The sequence below is a fragment of the Pelobates fuscus genome, chromosome 12 (assembly GCF_036172605.1).
Source record: "Pelobates fuscus isolate aPelFus1 chromosome 12, aPelFus1.pri, whole genome shotgun sequence".
Taxonomy (NCBI): domain Eukaryota; kingdom Metazoa; phylum Chordata; class Amphibia; order Anura; family Pelobatidae; genus Pelobates; species Pelobates fuscus.
Window position 1 is genome coordinate 67,490,650 of NC_086328.1, and position 16,367 is coordinate 67,507,016.

The window sequence follows — 16,367 nt, forward strand, 5'->3', positions numbered from 1 at the left end:
ATCCATATTTACTCTGCTCTATGTTTATTGGATCCTGAGAAGGCTGTTGTAAGGTCTCCATATTCACATAAGAATGAAACAAAAGCTTTGCTGGACCCCAAAAGGGTACATCAAAAACTGGTGAGCAAAGCACATGGAACATGATACCTTTTGCTTGTGGTCTTTTGTATACTTTATATGGATTAGTAAATGTAATACATTTATTTTTTTTTTACCGATCATTGACTGCTGAGTCTTTTTTTCTGGTTGATCCTTTAGGGTCTAGCAAAGCAAAGTACAATACAGTGAGGTATTTGGTGAAATGGAAGAAATAAAACCAGTCACAGTGTAAGCAACACATATGAGAAATATTTTAAAACATTTAGACTAGATTCTATTGGTCACTCTATTGGTCACTTCTTACTTGATCTGTGAACCAAATCAACATTTAGTGATTGTTCCCTAGCCGTCAATCATTTTTTTTTTATTCCCATCAATTTTCCCATAATTTTTTTTGGCACCATATGTGAAATACAGAATCATGAACAAAAATTATTATGCTTAGCCATTACTGTTGGTTTGTGATTTGGGTACATTTCGGCTCATAGTTCGAGAATTTCACTTGATCAGTCCAAATTTGGACAAATTGCTGTTTTGCACCACAATGAATCTCCAAGTTTAATTTACACTGTACTCAATATGTCCATTAATTATACCCCACATGTCCTATAAATGGATAATTATTTTGTTCATTTTGTTGTTGGCTTGTTGAATATCAAAACTTACAAGAAATAAGAATATTCAGCATGTGAGAGATGGCTTTAAAGGAGCCCTAATTTTTGCTTTGGTATCATCACTGATTTTTATGCTAAACAAAAGAAATGCAACACATGAAAGAAGGCTCTCCCAACATTTACAGTCCTGTAATTATAATGAATGGCTCTTAACCTACCAGGATACCAGCCTAAATTATATCAAAACTATTAGATAGTTATCCCATTGAGACACACTCTTTAAGATGTGTCAATTCTCTGGATAACTTCAAGGAGAAGAATTACTAAAATGTCTCCTTGATAAGCTGAACAGCTGAATTCTGGACCTTATAGTGCAAATTCAAGGCTGCAGGGTTCAAATCTGGGCCCAGATTTAAGATTTTATGAATAATCTCCCCTTCCCCCCAATCCCTATCCGTGGCCAGCATGTAGGTATACACAATAAACATAAACGAGAAGGATATGCTCATGACCTACCATGGTCAGCTAGTTTTTAATAGTTATGGCATAGGACCAGGTGCCCTCCCCATAGCTCCCATCCATTGATTGGCAGGTGGTGGAGGCTCTTATATTAATATTCAGGAGGACCCCCCAATGTTCTTATGTCATATGGAGGGATTATGTCTGATAGAGCAGACAATAAGATCAAGCTCATTTTCATCTTTCTTATGTCGATCTGGGTTGTACTATGTAGTGCATGGAAGAACCATCAACTGAGCGAAATGCTCCATATTATTTGACAACATTTACTTTGTGTTTGTGTTCCCAGTGTTTGTCACTGCATCCATGTAAAGAGTCATAAAATCCTGAAGAAAATAAAATATCAGTCAATTCCAAAAGAAAAAAAATATTTAAAGTTTTAATGAGTCACACTAAACCTCTCCAGAGGAATTATCCATTTTATTATGAGCTTTACTTTATGACAAGGGGACTGGTTTTGAACATACATTAGAATAATGAATGTGTTAAAACAGTCAAACTGTAAACATTCTCAAAGTCAGCTATTACTGCAATTTTGTTATCTTGGCCTTAAGTTCAAAATTCAATTTGAATTCCCTGTGAATTCTCACTTTAGTGAATAACCCTGTAAGTAATATACATTCAGTGTTGGATTAATTTAACGTTCCTCTTTGCTCCTACTACATATATCACCTTTTTACCACCGAGCTGCTATCATAGCAGCACCTGACGGAAGCATTGTATGTTTAAAGTGTGTTTGTTGGTGGTTCGGTGTTATGTGGCTGTGGTGTTATGTGGTTGTGTAATATGCATACCATTTGGGTGTTTTATGAGATATGTGATTTAAGTGTGTTCTGACTGCCGTGTGGGTTCTGTACAGGTTATGGTTGTAATTTAGGTCAATGTTTATGAATGTCATATGGTTGCTGTTCTACGAATACTTCATGGACATTTTGAGGGAAGAGTGTGAGATGGGTATCACATGATTGCTATGAAAGTTATTGGATGTTCTTTTGTTCTTACATTTGTAACATGTGTCATGGGTGTCATGATGGTTGTACACGTGAGGGCTGTATATTTTATAGTTTTCATTTGAGTATTTTTTTTTTCTAATTTGCATTACATAATTGGGAGATGGGTAACATGGCATGGGTATATTCACATGGTTGTAGCATTAGTAATACATGACTGTAAGTACCACATTGCACATGTTGTGTAACTCCAACATGTATCTAAATACAAGTATAATTGGATAAGTTTGCCAAGTGATTTTCCAAGGTATGCATTGTAGTAGCATAGAAAGCACCACAGAAATAGTGCCAGTGTTAATAAATTAGTTCTAAAAAGTATTAATAAGAAGATTAAAAATGACTTTTAAATATTTCAACATTTATAGTAGCAGTTTTCATACTATTCACTAAAGAGTCCATATGATGTAGAAACTTAAAGGGAATACACAACTGAATTAATTTATATAACTATTTTTAAAAATGCATCCCTAGCCACACTTTCCAAGGCTTTGACTCAAAAAATCTACATACAAAATGGTTATCATTTCAATCAGATCTTATAGCACATGCTGTTTACTTTAGAAGTTCTTATCTCCTACTCTGTTCCTTGAATTTTAATAATACACAGGAGGCTCCTGTTAGCCATTGAAAGAAAATTATTTCATATTATTTACCTACAAAAGTCACCATTAAACTCTATGGCAATTTTTGTATATAATTAATTTGAAAAGTTTGTCTAATAGATTGTGTTAATTTGCAAAACGTATTCAAAAATATTTAATATTTAAGATCTATGTAAGCTCCAATAAATATGCACACATCTAGTTTTAAATTCATGATAATTAAAAAAAAATGCAACATTTTATGAGTCACTTTAATATCCAATATATATACTAATGATGTGAATAGTTTCATTATTTAAGGATAATTGTTATTCGAAGATGAATCAGTAAAATACTGGTATTCATTTTAAAAACGTGATTGACTGACATGTTAAAACAGTGAAATTGTTAAAGAAAATAATTTAGCTGTACAATGTAAATTATATGTGGGATTACTTCCTAAGCTGTCAATTCTTTTTTCACAAATCGTAAAAAGGTTTGGAGCAATTCAAGGCAATTTGTGAAGGATATATTTTATCTATTTTTTTTCTAAAATTTGCAAACTTCCTTCTAATTGACTAAAATTTACTTTGATTTGAACCCCTTCTTAAAATAAATTGGGATAGCCTCAAATTCTCCTTAAAGAGGCCAAGAAGCTTACTTCACGATATTATTTTATTAAAAAAATTGTTCATATTTACCATATTTTTACCATAATTTCACGTTCCTTTAATTATCTATGGCAGCATATACAATTGGGTTAGTCCTGCCCACTTATAGCAGATATGACAGGAAAAAGAATGCAATTCTTTATGAAAATTTCTTTGTTATGTGACTCTCAGTCTGTGTCCCAAAGCCCTCAAAAGTAAATCTAATCCTACTCAAGAGAATTATATTTGTCTATTGAAAAGAAAATTAGCATAAGTATAAATAAAATGTCCTTATTTCTGTCTAACCTTGACAACATTAACAATTGGGAGGAGGGCAGAAAGGACCACTACTTAGAAATGCCCAGATATAGTCATGATGTACAGTAGGTAAAGGTACCATAATCAAGCTTAATACTTTTAAGTTCAATTTCTCAAGGTTAGACCCCACGTGTGGAAATACTGTTAAAAGCATAAACAGCATACAAAGTACACATCAAAACTGAAAAAAACATTCTTACTACATCTCCCAGAAAGGGACAATGATCTAGAAGATAATAGATCCGATTACCAGGACACAAATTTGAGTCAACCAAGGTCACAAATATTGTATCAGAGTAAAAGGAAGTTAGGCAATGGAACCTTCAATATGGAAAAAGTAAATATGTGCAGCATAAATTCTGAAAACCTGAGAGGCAGACTATTGAAAGATACAGAAGTCATTGTTTCATGACGTCATTGTTACCCTCACATGGCTAGTGCCTGTTGAAAAGGGTGAATAGATATTCTCATGAATTCTGCTAACTTTGTCTCAGGTCTGTTGGACCTTTGGGCTATAAACAAACAAACAGTGTTCTTCTGCTGTGTGGATCACATAAAAATGAAAGACAAAACTGAAGATCACATTACAAAGCACACCTTATAGCAATGTTTTTGTTTCACCCTCTATGTTACCTAGAGTGGAGCTAACACATTTGTTTATGCTACCATGGTTAGTCAGAAAAATCAGTTTTGGGGCTATTCTCAGAATTTGACCCTGGTGAATAATAGTTGCATAATGTAGCATGTTTTTTTTTTTTTTTATGAGTTTTGTTGGTGTGACAAATAATTTTACGGTAGCCCATTTCATTTTAATTTGAAAGTATAACACAACACAACACAAAAAAAACAATTGACCTTGATGATTTGATTTGTAATTGTAGATTTTAGGTATTTATAGATCAATAAGATATAGCATCTTAAATTATACAAGCTATTAGTGTTAGAGATATCTTGAACATTTTGCACAAAAAATGCTCTCTCTCACATATCCAAATGGTATAATCATGGCAATACTTTCTTCAGTTATAATAAAATTACCCTTCAACCCACAATGATAATCAATCTGTAGAATGTAGGTAGTAATCTTACCAAATCATTCTATTTGAAAAATGAATGCAACTATTTTTATACAATTTTTTTTGCATTGGTGATTGACATAATGTATGTTTACTAGATGTAAATCCCACCTGCAATCTAGTAATTCAAACAGATATGTTACTCACTTGAAAAGTAATTTTTAAATCATGTGTAATGACTATCATAAAAGTGCATATAGTTTAGTGGAAAATCCCCTTTAAGTTTGATCTCTTGTTTTGTTGTCAGCTTCAGAACTGCAGCTATATAGACAGAGAGACATGTAAAAAAAGCAGAAATGAGTACTAGTCAAACTTAGGACAGATAGATAGATAGATATATTTTTCCAGTGAAGGAAAACTATTAATGTGGGGATATTTACGTTGAATGTGAGTTTATAATGTATGTGACATGGGGAAATGTATATAATAAAATGCTTGAAAAAAAAACGTTAAACTTAAATCCAAGAAATTAATTTTGAATTAACGTTAGGCAAGACGTAAACCTTTTGAAAATTAAAACTATAATTCATATTTGTAGGACAGTATGCTTTGACATTAATCAGCAATACAAATAGAATGATCTAAATCTCGTTGTATAGTGTGAGGAAGAGAAGATTCATATTAATGTGGTCATTATATGTACTATGGTATTGAATGGGTAGATTTGTTTGGGGTATGGGTGGTATAAGCTAAGATGAGGATGAAATACTGAGGTGTTAATGTCTCCCTGATTTTTTTTTATGGGGTGTTTCTGTCTTTTCTACCCCTCTTCGATAATTTCCTTTATTTTGTTTTTGTTTTAATTAATTTTGAAAAACATTCCTATCATTATAATTTTATGGTTCATGGTCATTAAATATTATATTTTTTTGTTCTTTTAGGGACAGCAGGGCTTATAGAGAAAATCTCATTAAGCTTTGCTGAGCCTGAAAATATAATTGTAATTAATTGATAACATTAATTTATATATGCAATGTTTTCATAAAATATATAAACAATATAAAATAGAAATTGACCGTGAAACATTAAAAATAACTAAAAACAAAAGTGTTTTTTTACTCAGAGGTTTCACAGTTTCTTTTGTAATTTTTTTTTTGTCTTCATGCTAAAATCACATGTGGCCAATTGTTTGATGTAAGTTGTCTAAACATTCTGAATCAATTTTATTTGATGAGCAGAGGAGAGCTTGAAAATAATAAAAAGTGTTAGAAAATATAAATTGAGTCCTAGTTTGGGGGAGGGGTGTTGTTGAAGGATAGATAAACATGATAGAAAGGAAAGACAGATACACAGTTCAAAGCATATAGCATTATTTAATTATTCCTAGAATATAAAGTTGCAGAAAACAAACAAAAACAAAACAAAACACTGGAGCATGCATATTATATGCATACTATATGAGGGAATGGGCTTAAGTCAGAATTGACATTAGTGCTAACAGTTATAAAATAGAATGATATGGTCACATATTGACACCGTAGGTATAATGCTGAGTATGAAGGAAAAGTGACACAAATGAAAATTAGATGAATAGGAAAAAATAAAAATAAAAGAAATGCAAGAAAAATTGGGAATAATTAAGGATATAAAATAATTATAAAGCGTAGCAAGGGAGAGGGATAAAAAAAACCAAAGTAAATTAATGATGATGGTCATGATGATGTTTTGACAGAGTAGGAATATATTGGGAGAAAGTGAAATTAACCTTTACCAAATCTATGAAAGGTTAGTAAACTGAGAAGCCCCATTCCCAGTTTAACAGGGCCACACACTCTCTGGTGAAGAATATATTCTTTACTGCTACTAAAGGGCATTAACAGAGATAGAAATACATATTTATAGAGATTGTGAACATAATATAGGAAAGGGGTATTATACAGAAGAGGAAAAAATAACAGAAGTGAGACTGACATTATAATACTTGGAAAATCTGAAGTAGGAAGTTACATAAGAAGTTACTATTATATCAATATAAACAATAGAGTAGACATTGTATTCTAGATATTTAGTATTAATTAATGTAGTAAAAAGTGTTTTATATAGCCTTTGTTCCTATGTTAGAATATTACTTGAGTTTAGCATTTTATTGTACTGCTCAGATGGTAGTTTAGGGTATACTGAGGGAGATAGGAGATAAAGCTGTGTTAATCATATGTTGATGTTCTGAGGTTTTTACTCACACACTTTTTCTTTACTGTTTTTTCTGTGTTTGTCTCTACTTACAGGAGGGGAATTAATATTACCCATAATCACCGAAGATTCCTTAGATACCCCTCCCATTGCCACTCGTTCCCCATTTGTACCACCACCCCCTACCTATCAACCTGTCCTCACTCTGGTGGACACCACCAAAGATTCCTTGAGTAGTCATTCGAACTCGAGGCCACCTTGCCCTTCAGAGCAGGAGGATAGTGATTGTGAGGAGGCAATAGAGGTCTCTGGTTATGCTTCAGGGGAGGTGTTTGAATCAAGCTTTCCTCCCACTGATGATGAGGACTTCTACACCAGTTTTCCATTGGTTACAGATAGAACCTTACTGTCCAAATCAGATGGGGCAGCAAGGAAACCTCCTGCATACCGGCCAAATATAAGAGCAGGAGGTTCAACTTCCTCTCCTTATGACCTTCTCACCTCCACCACATCCCCAGACCTTATTCCTAATATCCCTGCTGGTAAAATGAACAACAGGGAACCCCCAAAACTTAACCAGTACCCCCATATTCCTACCACCTTCCCTTTGGACAAGTTGAATAAGCAGAGAATTCCACCAATAACATCTTCCCCCAATTTCCAAAATTTCCCTACAGCAAACCCTACAGGTACAGGGGAGAAAGGGGCCCCAGGAGCAGTGGAAGTTATAAGGGAGTCCAGCAGCACCACCGGGATGGTGGTGGGAATCGTGGCAGCAGCTGCCCTCTGCATCCTCATACTCCTTTACGCAATGTACAAGTACAGGAATCGAGATGAGGGGTCCTACCAGGTGGATCAAACCCGGAACTACATCAGCAATTCAGCCCAGAGCAATGGTGCTGTAGTGAAAGAAAAAACAGCACCTGCCACTAAAACAGCTGGTAAGAGTAAGAAAAATAAAGACAAAGAGTATTATGTGTGAAGGCATAGAATGGACCCTCCCAATTGTGGAGGCAGGGTTGGGCAAAATCCAGCCAGCTATTCAATGAAAATACCAGACTGACCCCATGCTGTGACCAATCATAGACTAAGCAACAGTGACTAAGCCCCAGGTCAACAGTTGGCTGTCACCTTATCGAGCCAATCAGATGTTTTTACAACTGCCAGCTGTAAAACCCAGCTATGGGTTGAGCAGATGGTAACCTTTGGTCAGCCATTTGAATGTTGACAAACTAGCAAATCTACAGTACCTACCGTAAATAACTAAGGAACCATACATGAACATAACCACTGGTCATCAAATCACCAAACGCTGGATAAACACCAACCAGTTTTCAGCCAATTGACCATGATCTGAGCATCTGTTGGGACAAATGCGACAACAAGAGATTCCTCCATTTTTTAACATCCCTACTCCTAGTATCTTCTACCTACACCTTTCACTTTGACCTCAACGGGAAACATGTCATACTCCTGCCTTTTCCTCCTCTTTTATTTTTGAGGAGAGAAAGACAAGGTTTCCATCAAATTGGAAGCTCTTAAAATGATGATAATTTAAATGCATACATAACAAAAGTTTGGTTCATGACCAAGGGTGGCAGTAGTGGGTAACGGGATGTAGTGCGGATATATATTTCCATTAACAGACATGCAGAAAAAAAGAGGGATGTAAACTGATGATCAACCATCTACAATCCTTTAACAAATTGGAGCCATTGAGGGGAGAGGATACTGTTGTGTTGGGAGGACTTAGAGACAAGGACTCACAAACAATTTTGGAAAGAGGGCTAACTGGACTGGGCTTGGTTATGCTCTCCCCTCCCTTATCCCAATTGCCCCCCAATTTCCTCTATGCCCTCCTACAGATCAAGGTAATTTCTATTCTGGTTTGTGTGGTGTCGTCTTGGTTTTTTGAACGCTGAGCCGTGCGTTTGACTTTTTCGTGGACTGAATCTACTGCCCCACACCCTCTTGAAAAAAAAAATTACCACCCCAGGTTATGTCCACATACCCCACTAAATAAAAAGGACAAGTAAAATGGGGGATTGGGGTATTGGGGCAAAGAGAGTATCAGAATATCAATAAAGCAGATGTTACGGCCTTGTATAAGAGTGTTGAGATTGTTAATGCATAGGATTATTGTCATGCAAATCCATACCTACATCAGAACATACGCTCCAGTTTACTGAATTTACATTCAACAAGTATCGTAATCTCAAGAGTTTAGAGTCAAGTTACAAATGCCTAAATGGATTTTTCACAGGTACTAGTAACTTATCATTAGTTTAGCATAAGAAAAACATTGCCAATAATTCAAGGTATCTTCTACTTGCCTTAACCACTCAGGTGTTCATTTCTTCAGTATATTTGTAGTGAAAAGCAAGATTCATAATTTAAATAAAGATGCGTGACTTAAAGTCAAATATGTTAGGGGTGTAACACTGATGTTTCTACAAATAGATTGAAAACATATTTTAAAGATTATCAAAATATTGCGGAATAAAAGAAAATCCTTAAATTGAGTTTCACATGACTCAAGGTGTATTAAGAATGTATAATATTACATTACATGCAAGTTTATATATGTATTATATAGTTCTAAAACAGATTTGGTTACACAAAATAACATATTTACTGGATGCAATATTTGCAAAATCTACTTTTTGTAATCATGTACCTTAGCAATCACATTTCTGCACAAAAAGAAAAGTGTTAAAATAATATAGGCACATGTAAACACTGATGTGTCATAATTGGGAAAATATTCAAATGTAAATAACTTTATTAATGAAACATAGTAGTAAACTGAAAACTGCATTAAAAAATTCAGACCAAATAGCCAAGCGGTAAATGTAGCTTAGTTAAATAATTTTTCCAACACACTTATTTTGGTCTGAATTTTGCAATTCAATTATTTGCACACTACTAAATTAATGGTTAGTATATAACCCTTCATTTATTTACATAGGTCACCATGTTTTAAACTTATGCTCAAAACAGATTCCTTTAGTCTAATTTATCCAATTTTAAGTATTTATATTCTACCTGCATCCCCTCCACTCAATCAATCAATCAATCAAATTATTACTTGGTGTAATGTTCTGCTCTTTTTCTGTAATCAATCAAATCAATAGTATGTTTATTAGTTAGCCAGTTTAATCAGTTTTATTTTAATATAATTAATGGGGCTTTGGTTGGTTCTAATACATAAATTCTTATTTTAGCTTTGTGCAGAGGGTTAATTACATATATTTCAACCTTTTCAGTACCACTGTCGGGCAAATCCCTTTTTACTGCAAAAGTCCCAGTACACCATTGGACATCATTGGTCCTAAAGGTAGTAAAACAATGACTTGTTCTGGTATAACTATGAATCATGATTTATAATATTGCACATTTTTCTAAATATACAATTTTGATATAAACAACTTCCAAATTGTGGATTTCCAGGCATAATTAAAAATACATTTTCCTTATTAGCCTGCTACCAGATACATTGCTCACCTGTAATACTAAGATTTTTAAAGCAAGTCTACAAATCCACACAAAAATAAAAGTTTTAGACTTTAGAAAAACAGACTTTTCTAAAATTAGAATATGTATAAAGGAGTTATTATCAGACTGGAACAGTTTAAATGGAGTCCAAGAGAAATGGCATCATTTTGAAAGAAAGAAAATTGCATTAAGCTTGTCAGTAAAAGCAAAAAATGTAAGAAACCTCTGTGGTGCTCCGCAGATGTGGCCAAAATAGTAAAAAAAAAAAAACTTAAAGTTAGCATTTAGTAATTCTAAAAAAAACAGAGTGAGGAAGATAGACAGATCTATAAGATTAGGCAGAAACAGGCTGAGCAAGTTTTAGGAGCTTTCCAATCACACACATAAGAGAAAATAGCACAGGCAATAAAAACTAAAGAAGGAAGGTATGTAGAAGAGGATAAAAGTCTAGCTGACTGCCCTAATTAATATTTTTGTTCAGCATTTACAGATGAAAATAAGGGAAATGGACCTCAGTTAGAGAAAAGGACACATGAGTAATTTGTTACATGTGAGTTTACAGAGGAAGAGGTTCTATTTCAACTGTCAAAAGTAAAGATAAATAAGTCAATGGGGCCTGATGGAATACACCCAAAGTTATTAAAATAGCTTAGTGGTGTACTAGCAAAATCATTAACAGATTTATTTAACCAATAATTGTTAACAGGAGTAGTTCCAGAAGATTCGGCATTAACCAATGCTGTTCCCATTTACAAGAAAGGTAGTAGGGAGTAGTCGGGCAACTATAGGCCAGTAAGCCTTACTTGAGTAGTGGGGAAAGTAATGGAAACCATGTTAAAGGATAGGATTGTTGAACATCTAAAATCACATGGATTTGAAGATCAGAGACAACATGGGTTTACTTCAGGGAGATCATGCCAAACTAATCTTATTGATTTTTTTGATTGGGTAACTAAAATAATAGATTAGGGTGGTGTAGTAGACATTGCTTACCTAGATTTCAGTAAGGCTTATTAGAAGGTCTTGATGATAAGGTATGTCTTTTTGCTGATGATACTAAGATATGCAACAGGGTTGATGTTCCAAGAAGTATAAGCCAAATGGCAAATTATTTAGGTAAACTAGAAAAATGGTCAGAGTTGTGACAGCTGACATTTAATGTGGATAAGTGCAAGATAATGCATTTTGGATGTAAAAACCCAAGGGCAGAGTTCAGAATATTTGATTGAGTCCTAACCTCAACATCTGAGGAAAGGGATTTAGGGGTAATTATTTCAGATGACTTAAAGGTAGGCAGACAATGTAATAGAGCAGCAGGACATGCTAGCAGAATGTTTGGTTGTATAGGAAAATCTATTAACAGTAGAAAGAGGGAAGTGCTCATGCCTTTGTACAGAACACTGGTAAGACCTCACTTGGAGTATTGTATGCAGAACTGGAGACCGTATCTCCAGAAGTATATTGATACTTTGGAGAGTGTTCACAGAAGGGCTACACAATTAGTTCATGGATTGCAGGATAAAACTTACAAGGAAAGGTTAAAGGATCTTAACATGTATAGCTTGGAGGAAAGACAAGACAGGGGGGATATGATAGAAACATTTAAATACATAAAGGGAATCAACACAGTAAAGGAGGAGACTTTATTTAAAAGAAGAACTACCACAACAAGAGGACATAGTCTTAAATTAGAGGGGCAACGGTTTAAAAATAATAACTGGAAGTATTACTTTACTGAGAGGGTAGTGGATGCATGGAATAGCCTTTTAGCTGAAATGGCAGAGGTTAACACAGTGAAGGAGTTTAAACATGTGTGGGATAGGCATAAGGCTATCCTAACTATAAGATAATACCAGGGACTAATGAAAGTATTTAGAAAATTGGGTAGACTAGATGGGCCAAATGGTTCTTATCTACCGTCACATTATATGTTTCTTTGTTTCTAAGACTACCCGTGACGACATTTCCTTGACTGTCAAGATGTTTGTGAATTGTGTTTTCTATAATGGCCTAAAGTTTAAAGATTGGGTGTGCATCAAAAAAACACATGGCCAGGGCTTAACATTGATATTTGTAGATCACAATATTGAAAATAAAAACAGTAGTGTGCAAATTCTAGAACTATATTGGTATCCCAAATAACTTTAATAATACTTAATATTTGCAGGTTGCGGTTATCATTTGCAGTTTTTGAGTATATTAAATTATGTAGTTAAGCAGTAATTAATTCATACAAAAAACAACCGACAAATGAAAAAAAAATGTAACTGCAAAAAAAAATTAAATAAATTGTGATAATACAAAATTGAATACATATTAACCAATGCAATGAATATTTTGATTTTGTATTATGCTTACATGTGCTTTTACTAATCTGACAATTGTCTGGAATTTTTCAGGGAACTGCAAATTTTATACTAAAATAGTTTGATAAAAAAAAATCTCCAAAGCTAGCTATTTTTCCAGGATTCAATTTGCAATTTCCTGGTGAATTCCCAACAGTTCACAGTTAGTGGATAACCCTGCTAGGGTGACGTTGTTTTCTGGAGTGTATAGCACATATCCAAGTCATGCACCTGCAGATAACAGAACTACTTTCAACTTTGCTGGTTTGTACTTTACCTGGTGCAAAGTTTAGGACAGGAGAGATCTTATAAAAATGAGGTAAGATTAATATACACAAAAAATGCAACAAGGATATGCCAGGTAAGTCCAAAAGTCTTAAATAAAAAAAAATATATAAAAAGATAAAGCACATTTGTATGCCTCTATTGTTAATGTTGGTATAAATAGTCTTGCTTCAATGGTCTGCTTCAAGCTGGAGTGCACCATTTTAATGTGTTATTCACATAATGGATTAAAATCATTAAAACAAAGCTACATGCAAGATACTTTAAAAAAAAAAAAAGTTTGGGCATTTTCTGCCGATTTACGGGACATGCAGAATCTACTGTAAAACGATGCCTGATAAGGGAGTGACAGAAACCTTTCGGTGAGTGTATAATGGACAGCCTAAAGGTAGATCTCCAAATGTTTTACAACTACAACTTTCATAATGCTTTGTGATTCTAAAGGCATTCAAAGCATCATGTGAGTTGTATTTCTACAACATCTGGGGATCTACTCCTGCTATAAACCAAGCCTTTTGGGCACCCTTACTTATAAACAATGAATTAAGCTATTATTGAACGTTAATAGGAGCTGTAATATGATTTCTATAAACTGGTGTGTGGATTTGGTATGAGGTTTCTTTATATTTTAAAAGAAAATTTATCTCAGCCGTGTATACAGTTGCAAGAAAAAGTATGTGAACACTTTGGAATGATATGGATTTCTGCACAAATTGGTCATAAAATGTGATCTGATCATCATCTAAGTCACAACAATAGACAATCACAGTCTGCTTAAACTAATAACACACAAAGAATGAAATGTTGCCATGTTTTTATTGAACACACCATGTAAACATTCACAGTGCAGGTGGAAAAAGTATGTGAACCCTTGGATTTAATAACTGGTTGAACCTCCTTTGACAGCAATAACTTCAACCAAACGTTTCCTGTAGTTCCAGATCAGACGTGCACAACGGTCAGGAGTGATTCTTGACCATTCCTCTTTACAGAACTGTTTCAGTTCAGCAATATTCTTGGGATGTCTGGTGTGAATCGCTTTCTTGAGGTCATGCCACAGCATCTCAATCGTTTTGAGGTCAGGACTCTGACTGGGCCACTTCAGAAGGCGTATTTTCTTCTGTTTAAGACATTCTGTTGTTGATTTACTTCTATGCTTAGGGTCATTGTCCTGTTGCAACACCCATCTTCTGTTGAGCTTCAGCTGGTACACAGATGGCCTTAAGTTCTCCTGCAAAATGTCTTGATAAACTTGGGAATGAATTTTTCCTTCGATTATAGCAATCTGTACAGGCCCTGACGCAGCAAAGCAGCCCCAAACCATGATGCCCCCCCACCATACTTCACAGTTGGGATGAGGTTTTGATGTTGATGTGCTGTGCCTCTTTTTCACCACACATAGTGTTGTGTGTTTCTTCCAAACAACTCAACTTTGGTTTCATCTGTCCACAGAATATTTTGCCAGTACTGCTGTGGAACATCCAGGTGCTCTTGTGCAAGCTGTAAACGTGCAGCAATGTTTTGTTTGGACAGCAGTGGCTTCCTCTGTGGTATCCTCCTATGAAATCCATTCTTGTTTAGTGTTTTACGTATTGTAGATTCGCTAACAGGTATGTTAGCATTTGCCAGTGACTTTTGTAAGTCTTTAGCTGACACTCTAGGATTCTTCTTCACCTCATTGAGCAGTCTGCGCTGTGCTCTTGCAGTCATCTTTACAGGAGGGCCACTCCTAGGGTGAGTAGCAGCAGTGCTGAACTTTCTCCATTTATAGACAATTTGTCTTACCGAGGACTGATGAACAGCAAGGCTTTTGGAGATACTTTTATAACCCTTTCCAGCTTTATGCAAGTCAACAATTCTTAATCGTAGGTCTTCTGAGAGCTCTTTTGTGTGAGGCATCATTCACATCAGGCAATGCTTCTTGTGAAAAGAAAACCCAGAACTGGTGTGTGTTTTTTATAGGGCAGGGCAGCTGTAACCAACACCTCCAATCTCATCTCATTGATTGGACTCCAGTTGGCTGACATCTCACTCCAATTAGCTCTTGGAGATGTCATTAGTCTAGGGGTTCGCATACTTTTTCCACCTGCACTGTGAATGTTTAAATGGTGTGTTCAATAAAAACATGGCAACATTTCATTCTTTGTGTGTTATTAGTTTAAGCAGACTGTGATTGTCTATTGTTGTGACTTAGATGATGATCAGATCACATTTTATGACCAATTTGTGCAGAAATCCATATCATTCCAAAGGCTTCACATACTTTTTCTTGCAACTGTATGTTCTGCACTTCTGCACCACAACAGGAAATGCTGAAGATTGACGTAGAGTGACAGGAAATGGCCACATGGGACACAATTATTTTTTATTCCAATTAAAATTGTGAGAAATAAATAATTTATCTAACAGCTATTGCTACACATGACTTGTCCAAATGTCTGAAGTATCTCTAGAATTTCTTGGTGGTATGTTTATTGAACAGTACATTGCTGTAAACACCTACATTCCAACACAAAGTTATGGAATTGTTTTAATATACTTTTACTTATTTACTATTTACTTTTTTTTTGTTTACAATAAACATTGCTGTATATGTAATATAACACACGCAATCTCAAATTAGAAATCCCATATAACTTTTTTTCTGTTGTCATCAGAATACATTTACAAATTAAAAATGGTCATGGAGCAGAAAATGCACAGTTAGGAAGACAAAATAGTGCCTTCCTACTCTGCATTTCATATTTTCTTGAAATGAAATGGATAAAAAATAGGCACATTTTAATATGTTTAATTTAATATTTGGGCTCTTTAATGCTTATCTCATATTATCTGTGCTGTATTATTAATGCCTCGCTTCTAAAAAAAAAAAAGAAAACACAGGTAAAAAGTAAAAATAACAATCTATCAAAAATAAAAGTAAAAAAAAAATCTGCAATTTGTACAGGAGAACTGGGTTATATCTCCTTAATGTTTATGTTCATGTTTAACTCACCGACAATTACTACTTACCAATATTATTGGCACAAAAATGTATGTGACTTTGCAAAATATGCTTTACTTGTTTTTGAACTTCCCCAAAATTACCATGCCATGATCCGTACAAAGCTCTTACGTGTAGGAAGATATTTTCTGCGATGCACATAATCTAAACCATATGTGACAAATGTTTCCTTTGATATTATTGAGTATTTGAAATAGGCCTACAGTGCCATGCCAACCCGTATGTCTTCATCTGCGTCAAT

The 16,367-nt window shown here is 34.6% G+C and overlaps 1 protein-coding gene across 19 annotated transcripts in view; it reads left to right on the top strand.

The window, feature by feature from the left end:
• NRXN2 (neurexin 2) overlaps window positions 1-9,106 on the top strand; it is a 973,084-nt gene extending 963,978 nt beyond the window's left edge. For 10 of the 19 annotated variants that reach the window (XM_063438522.1, XM_063438527.1, XM_063438524.1 and 7 more), the window contains one exon: window positions 7,093-9,106. In XM_063438522.1, coding sequence (XP_063294592.1) covers window positions 7,093-7,979 — 887 coding nt within the window. In that variant the 3' untranslated portion in view covers window positions 7,980-9,106. The remainder of the gene's footprint in view (window positions 1-7,092) is intronic. The other 9 variants (XM_063438529.1, XM_063438532.1, XM_063438539.1 and 6 more) reach the window with 1 other exon arrangement.
• The last annotated feature ends 7,261 nt before the right edge of the window (window positions 9,107-16,367 follow it).